The 8,754-nt window shown below is 36.5% G+C and overlaps 1 protein-coding gene across 6 annotated transcripts in view; it reads left to right on the top strand.

Moving 5' to 3' along the window:
- dcp2 (decapping mRNA 2) overlaps positions 1–7,143 on the top strand; it is a 31,349-nt gene extending 24,206 nt beyond the window's left edge. For 3 of the 6 annotated variants that reach the window (XM_088355693.1, XM_088355688.1, XM_088355692.1), the window contains 3 exons: positions 3,341–3,448; positions 3,541–3,592; positions 4,672–7,143. In XM_088355693.1, coding sequence (XP_088211819.1) covers positions 3,341–3,448; positions 3,541–3,592; positions 4,672–4,823 — 312 coding nt within the window. In that variant the 3' untranslated portion in view covers positions 4,824–7,143. The remainder of the gene's footprint in view (positions 1–3,340; positions 3,449–3,540; positions 3,593–4,671) is intronic. The other 3 variants (XM_088355689.1, XM_088355691.1, XM_088355690.1) reach the window with 3 other exon arrangements.
- The last annotated feature ends 1,611 nt before the right edge of the window (positions 7,144–8,754 follow it).

Genomic DNA, 8,754 nt, shown 5'->3' with positions numbered 1-8,754 from the left:
TGGGATGGGGATGATGGTGGAGTTTTGAGGCAGGGTGGAACGGTAGATTGTGACATGGACCGGTTGAAGATATTGAAGAAGACCCCAGCCAGGTAGTCTATACAGTCTCTCAGTACCCTCCCTGGTACTTCAGCCAGGCCAGGTGCCTTTTTAGGGTTTTCAGTTCATTGCACACATCTCACTTCATGCTCCTAAAGTTCCAGTTTTCTGCTGGTGGTTCTTAGTGTCTGTGTTGCGGCTTCTGGCAACCTGACAACATCAAAGCCGGCAAATAAATACTATAAGTCTGCCAGTGAAGCATTAGCCCCAACAGTCACCAGTTTGTGGCCCTCGGAGTTTTGGATCTTTTAAAATCCCTGCCACATCCTCATTGGGTCATTTGCAGCAAAGTGATCCTCAATTCCCATCGCATGGGTATCCTTGGCAACGCCTCTCTTCTGGTCAGCCCTGGCCATGTAGTAAAGGGCCTTGACCTGAAAGGGGATGTTATGTTTTTTTATGATAGCTCGATATTTGCACGTCATCCAGGATTTTGGTCCAGAAAGACCCTGGTTTTATTTATTTATTTATTTATTTATTTTTATTTTTTGTGACATTTTCTATACAGGTTTTGATGTAGGACAATACAGTATCAGTGTATACCTGTAATTCACAACTTTCAAAACACCTCCCTGCAGGTTTGTTGAAAACGTCCTGCAGCTGAGAGAGAGCGCTCTCTGGCCTGTTAAGTTCCATAACAGCTGTGCGCGACTTATCATTTATGAATTGCAGAAAGTTTCTTTGTCAAGGAAGCGTCCTTTGTGCAATTCCGCATCGTGAGCCAAGACAAAATGTGACCTTGGTTAGCAGACATTACAATAACATCTTTCAGATGCTTGGGTAAATGTGACCGAGCATACCTAATGTGATTCATTTAGTATGTAACCTTGAATATCTTTTTGTATTACATTTTAAATGAGAGAAGGCTGAAGAGCCTATTTTGTCAATTTATATATTTTTCCACATCTAATTCAAGTACTGTCAACCGATTAACTATCAATATGTTGCTACAGGTAACTTGCTATCTGGTCTTTTTTTTCTTTCACCCAATAACTAACTGTGACATCATATTTGTGTGTTATTGATCTGATAACATCTGACTGATAATTTTTGTGCATCCTTAGAATTTTTGGGAGGAAATTTATAATGTAATTCTCGTAAGGTGAATTGATTTCCTCCTTGTATTCTTCTCCCTTGGGTTTTTTATTAGGTTGTAATTTTCTCTGTTCAATTAAGGCAAAAAAGCACATACCAAAAGTCTTTAAATTTTCATGATTTTAAATCTTTTACCATAAGTAAGTACAATTTATGTTAGAATAATGTCACTTTCAGACTCCTGTAAGTTTTAGATCAGGGGGATGGTGTAATAGTCTGTAGTCTGTAATAGTCTAGACTTGATAAGTCAGAAGACTAGTAGACACTGAAAATAAGGATAGAAGACTCATAGATTTTGAACTCGAAAGGAGAACAGGGAGAAAAAACAAATCTCCGATACAGATTTCCCCCTAAACCCTTTCTTTTTATTAAACCTCCTAGGTTACAAAAAGCAGGTATGCCCCTAAAGGGTGTGGAAAATCAAAGGATAGCAAAATGATTGGCTGATAGTGACAATAATGTAGATATTTCAAAATGGTCAAAACAACAAATAACAGTGCGCAATAATAGTCAAAAAAAATAAAGGAACTGGCATACTATGCAATCTCTAATAATTTCACATGGTTTATTTTTTCAGTTCTCTTATTCTTCTGACGCTTAAAAGACCATACCAGGCAACGTGGTAAATACTTTCCTAGACGGGCTTTTAAATACACTGTAATGGATATCCCTTTCAACACGACCTTCTGTTTGCCCATAATCTAATCGGATATGTTATGCACCGCATGAGTTTCATAACTGCCTACTACTTTTTACTTTTTTTTTTTTTTTTTTCCCCATTTCTTTTTTCTTTTTCTTTTTTTGCGGGTGCTTGCAATCATTGAAAATGCTCTAATTTTAATATTGAGTTTTCAAAGTCAGGAAAATGCTTGAATTTTGGGTATTATGAAAATGCTAGAAATTGTTGCCATTGCCATTTCTTGGAAGTCTGACTCTATAGAACACGCAATAAATAAAATGTAAAAGATACAAAAATACATGAAAATGATGCTGACCCGCCTGCTGTGGTGGCTTGTCAATATGGCATGTTATGTGAAGCATCAGGTCTCCTACTGGTCGCACTCAAGAGGACAGCTATAATTAAAAATTGGCTCTTTTGCCTCTGCTCATTGACAAGAGCCAATTTTGGCTCCCAAACAGCTCCTCAGATTTTATGTTTTTTATTTATATATTATTAGTTATTATAAACCAGTATGCACCTAATTATTTAGTAATTTCACGTGTTTTGCAGGGATCCCTGAAAAACACATGGAATATAAATCAAAAGATTCACGGATCAACAAAAAAAGTTGTAAAATACAAAACAATTTTAGCGTTTTACACACTAAACAGATTTAAAGTTAAACAATAATGCAAAATGCCTGAGAATGCTAAACCAATACAAATTCAAAATATTAACTCTACTTCTATAACTGAATGATAAAATGCAAAAAAAAAAAATTAACAATTCTATTTCTAGCGATTTAGAATCTGATCCTAATAAAAGATGTCAATTAAATAAAGTAAAACAAAAAGTAAAAGATCAGCAGTCTCTAAGATTGAAAGACTGAATGCAATCTGCTTCGGAACAATCAATATCATTAAAATTGGGCCAAATTCGGCTTGTTTTTCTGCTTTTCATACATACCGTGCTTTATTTTTTTTAAATTTTTTTAGTGTCATTTATATATTGACCTTAATTATTACCCAACACCTATCGAGCCCTTTCCGTGTTTGTAAACAAGTGTGACATAGCCAAGCTGCGTGTGCGCTGTTGAGGCAGAATTGATGTCTGTTTATAGCAGCCCATTGACACAAAAATATTGTAGATCATAGATAGGAATACCCCAAAATAGCACAAAGTATGTGCTAGCAGCAAGATAGCGACTTTGTTTTAGTCATCAAAGTTGACAAAAAAACAAAACAATTTCGAATGCCACTTGATTTCTTCCTTTGAAGGTACTGGAGAAATTGGCCTTAAACGGGTTTGAAAAGTGCTTGAATTTGGCCCCCAAAAAATTTAAGAACCCTGTTTCTTTCAGTGACCATGTGAAAACTACAATCAGTTTGAATGAGGTGTAAAATTCAGCAGTAGTTGGGCAAAACCATAATTTGCCTATATTAATGGCTCTTTTGGTTGCCTCCTAACTTTCTTCCTACTGTTTAGAGCCAACACTTGAAAAGCAATGGGAAGAAATGCCAAGAATCATTCCATTTATTAAAGAAAGTAGTCAATGAAAATGGATTCAATAGCCAGCCAGTTAAAATCTTAACAGTTAGTACAATTTATATTGAATAATTGATTTATTTCTGGTATGAATTTATTTGACCTATCAGCTATTGTCATGTACTTTGCTTTCCATACAGAAAGATGATAAACGATTTCATCCCAGAAGACTTCAGGACATATTTGACAAAGGTACGGTATGTTTTGTGTGACCATATGAACACCTTGCTATAAGGTGAAAACAGCTTGTTCAACACTGAGCATTGTTCTTTATTATTTTTTTACATCTAAATTATGTAGTAATGAGATTAAATTCTCCGAACAGTATTTGAGTCAGTTAAAAAGAGAAGAACAGACATGTGTTGACACATGTTATAGAACCTTGTAATATTCATTGCACCTCACAAGGACCAGATTTCTCCTACACCTGAAGTGCACCAAAAATAAACAATAAACTATATCGTAAAATATCAATCAGGAGTAAACAATTTAAAGTGAGTTTAATCAACTAAATGTAACTCTCACAACCTGAAACAGCTAATCAGGTAGACATATGCTACTGTACTTTGTTCACCACAAAAGTCAACTGTAAAACAATGTAAAGTGAGTTTCACTACTGAATAAATCACCATCTCTACAACAAAGGTAAACAGTTCAAGAGTATAAAGTTCGTTTATCACTGCAGTGTAAAATAAATAAATCAAACTCACAATTTGAGACAACTGTTCAAATTGCACTTCAAATATTTTTTTCACAATAAAGGTCAACAGGAAAACAATATGAAGTGATATATCCAAACTCTTTGTGTGATGTTATGTGCTTCAAAACATAAAAACTACTATACCTATAGTGCCACTTTAAATGAGCATGTGAGGTGTCCCCCCTAATGTTTACAGTTGTTTATGGTTTACTTTCGAGTAAGACAAAAGTAAACACCCGTCCACGCAAACACGCCTTATCTCAATTTGTTCAAAATAAAGCATCGTTTTTGACCGTCTGTAACGGCATTATACAATTAGTTATATTAACCTCGTTACTGAAATAAAATAACGCTGTTACTTAACAGCGTTATTCCCAACACTGACCACTTGTCATAAGAAATTATGATGCACATTGATAAAAATTGGTCGAATGGGTTTACCTTCAAGAATAATCCGAAAATAAAAGAAAGCATGTTTACCCAGTTTTTACATAACCCAAATTCCGGCACTAGTCCGATTGCATGTAAAGCTGATGTTGTCTTTGTATGTATCTGTCTCCTTCTGCTGTAGTGTCTTCTAAACCAACATATCTTCCTACAGATGTATCTTTGAATGGTCAACTGACTGCCCATCAAAAAGAATTTGAAATCCTGCGGTCATCAAAAGCTTTCCTCAGTTTTAAATTTGACAAAGAAGCCATTATGAAGTCTTTCACCTTTTGACATAATGGACTAAGTTGTATTCCTCCTCTTGTAAATGAGCCAACGATGTGGCCTCAGAATTAATTTAACCAGACACTCCAGAAACACTTATTTCAGTTTCACATGACATTGTTTACCCTTTTTTGATTCTCTTTTGGTCCTAGGGATTTAATCTGGCCCGCGAGACTGCTCTAGAGAAAAACTAGCTGCAGTTTTAAATGTCTCCACTTGATGTTACCAAAGCCAAGCGCCACTTTTTTTCTCGCCCTCTCTCTCTCATGATCTATTTTATTTTATCTTTTTCTGCTTTTTTCTCTCACTCATTTTTATGACTTTCGCTATCTTTTTTTGTCTCCCTTTTATCTTCTTTTTCTTTCACATTACTTTCTCCTTCTTTATACCTCTTTTCCCAGTTTCTCTCACTCTTTCCTTTTCTATTTTTCACACCCAGTCTTTCTCTTTGACTATCTCTTTTTCACTTCTCTCGTTCTTTTTCTTTATTTCTTTTCATCTTTCCTTCTCTTGCTCTCTTACTCTTATTCTCCCTTGTTCACTTTTTTTTCACTCTCCACATTTTTCTAATATAGCTTCAGTTTTCTTTTGGATCCTCAAATTTAAATAGTTAAGATTGTTAAACCATTTACTACTAAATAATTTAAAATAAATAATCTCACATATGTGTTTTAGTCATACAAGGTCTAAGGTGTCAGGATTAAAAATGAGGGTTACTAATTTACCATTAATAAAATCACTGGTATGTTTTTATTTCAAATTACAAAATGAAATGTTGTTAAATTTAAAGAGGCATGTGGTATTTTAAGCTTAATCTGTTCATTTTTGTAAAATGCATTCTTTTTAATATTTGTGACCAATGCGTTTTATCATTTAACTACCGTATTTTCCGCACTATAGGGCGCACCGAGTTATAGGGCGCACCCCCAAAAAAATAGTTTTTGGTCCTATATCTTCCATAGATAAGGCGCACCGGATTATAAGGCGCTACAATGGGAACGTCGACAAAACAGTCAGATGATTCAGTCAAACTGATTACCCCCTTAACATTCTCAAAGCTTGCAAAGAAGCAAATACGTGTCGTAGACACGTGCGGATGCGGTGTCCGTACAATGTCACTCAAATGCATCATTTCAAATATCATTCGGAAGGTTAAAGTCTTGGGATTCAAGAAATGCCAACCATTCCTTAGTTTCTATTTTCTTTTTCCCTCGCAACTTTACTGTGCATATGACAATAAACACTTGGAATTGAGTTTAATTCACTCAACTCATCTCAGCAACGTCAAGATCGTTCTAAAACAAGATACCGGAAAAATATAAAGCCGCATAAGCTCACCTAAGTTCTCACGTTCAATAATGATACGCAATCATGGTCTTCTTACAACTGTGAGTGTAGTAAATCCAGGAGAGTAAAATATTTACAAATACAGACTAATGAAACATGTTTCTTTATGGCGTAGTTTAGCAAGCTTGCTATTCAGTCATCTTTTTCGGCCAATTGCAGAGTTTGTTTTGGCCCTCTAGCCTATCCGAGGCTCCGAATAATTTCAGCCAATAGCGATCGATTTAACGGATGATTGACACATCTTTTTCGGCCAATTGCAGGGTTTGTTTTGGCCCTCTAGCCAATCCGAGGCTCCGAATAACTTCAGCCAATAGCGATCGATTTAACGGATAATTGACACATCTTTTTCGGCCAATTGCAGGGTTTGTTTCGGCCCTCTAGCCTATCTGAGGCTCCTAATAACTTTAGCCAATAGCGATTGATTCAAATGATGATTGACACATTGGTTAGCCAATGAAACGCCGGTATATAAATCCCAGCATACACCGCGGACTACTCCACGTTCGGGGGGAAATCGAGTCGGCGGCTGTTGCGTAAGTTGCGAGACCTTGCGATTTAATATTGAGCCATATATAAGGCGCACTGTATTATAAGGCGCATAGTCAGCTTTTGAAAAAAATTAAGACTTTTAGGTGCGCCTTATAGTGCGGAAAATACGGTATATGTACTTAAATGTATGGCTGCTATTGGCTGCTAAACAACGAAATAAAAATAAATTCAGTTCTGTGTCAGAGTGGGTATTAAACACAATGCTGTTTTTTTTTTTTTTTTACTTTTTTTTATTTATTTATTTTTTTTTGCGGTTTACATATGTTGAATACTCATTTCAAATGAATGTAGTTTAATGTGTGATGCAAGATCTGTTTGAAAGTTTTTTTTTAACTGAATTAATGGATTTCAATATTCTGATATGTTAAGATAAGTTGCTCATGAGTGGTTGCATTTAAAAATATGTAAAATACAAAAGTATTTTCCAAACTGAGTTTCCCTTGATTAAGTCTTGATTAAGTAGGTATGTAATAACTCAATTGCCATCATATAATTTGTTTATTAGTTTATTTTAGTTTGACACCACTGTAAAAACATGACTGCTTTCCTAATTCTTGGAACAGAGTCTTTGCATACGTGTCATGAAGCCGATTTCTGTGGAGGAGCAGATAAAATTTTATGAATTTACAGTTATATTTGTGTTGAACGTTAGCATATTGAAACACCCTAACTCAAGTAGGTCCGAAGTCCGGCCTGGGGACCCGTCACGGCCCTTGATCAAATTCTTACTGGCCTGCGGCCTCTGTCAGAAAATGAATAGGTGGCCCAGATTTTAACCCATCCCATTTCCAACATGGGGACTGTAAATATAAAAAGGGAAGTTGACTGTGAGGCCCGCTGCTTCCAAGACAAGTGAATATTTGGAGTATTTTTCACCGAAATCAGGAAAAACAACTGCGTCTGCCTAATTTGCCTAGAGACTAGCTGTTTTCAAAAAAATTATTGATTGACGGCACAGCAAATGAAATGAAATGATCTGCATTTATATAGGCTTTTCAAGTCAAGACTTCCCAAAGCGCTTTACAGTGTCCTTCACATTTCCCAATAGCGGCCGTGCAGCCATGTAAGGAGCTAACCTGCTTATTGGGGACATTAGGGGTTCAGTGTCTTACCCAAGGACACTTCGACATGTAACACGGAGGAGCCGGGATTCAAACTGCGATCTCTTGATCCCAGGACGAGCGCTCTACATTCTGAGCCACAGCAGCGCTTTTTCACAGTACCCTGCGTGACGAAAATGTTACAAAGGTGAGCTACGACGTCGCCAAGCACCGCAAACCACTGACAGTGGGTACATTGCGTAGACTGCTCTAAGATTGTCAGGCTGGATAGTCGGCCCTCACACGTTTTCAGTTTACTAAATCTTGACCGCTTTCTGAAAAGTTTGGACACACCTGCCCTAACTCTTCTTGCTAGGAATGGACTGTACTGATATTTTTTGTATCAATCCAATCCAAGTAAATATAGCATACTACTGATCAAAGCCTATCTGATACCAATACTTTTTTACCTGGAAACCTCATGATCATTGAATAATTGATCGACTAAATTCTTGAGCTTGTTCATAAATACGATTGCTAGGGGTGGGCGATACTGGTATTTTTTTGTATCAATCCAATCTAAGTAAATAAAGGATAGTACTGACCAATGCCTATTTTTTCCTCATGATCATTTAGTAATTGAACTACTAACCCCTTGAGCTTGTTTATAATTATGATAAGAAAACATGATTTTATTAAATACAGTAATTACAAGGCAAACAGTTAATAAAATGAATATATAACATGTTTCAGAACAAAAGTCAAGCGAGTCAAACCATAAAAAGTAGCAATGTAACAAAAATACGCATATAAAAAGTCAACATGACAAATATAATACCTGCAATTGAACATCATCCATCCATTATCTGCACCGCTTATCCTCAGTAGGGTTGTGGGGGTGCTGGAGCCCATCCCAGCTATCTTCGGGCAGTGGGCAGGGGACACCCTGAACAGGTTGCCAGCCAGTCGCAGGGCACACAGGGACAGACAACTCGCTCGCACAT

This window comes from Urocampus carinirostris, chromosome 16 (assembly GCF_059441175.1).
Source record: "Urocampus carinirostris isolate Australia breed hairy pipefish chromosome 16, RoL_Ucar_1.0, whole genome shotgun sequence".
Classification (NCBI taxonomy): domain Eukaryota; kingdom Metazoa; phylum Chordata; class Actinopteri; order Syngnathiformes; family Syngnathidae; genus Urocampus; species Urocampus carinirostris.
Note: the sequence above shows the minus strand (reverse complement) of the source record. Positions and strands in the feature narration are given on the sequence as shown.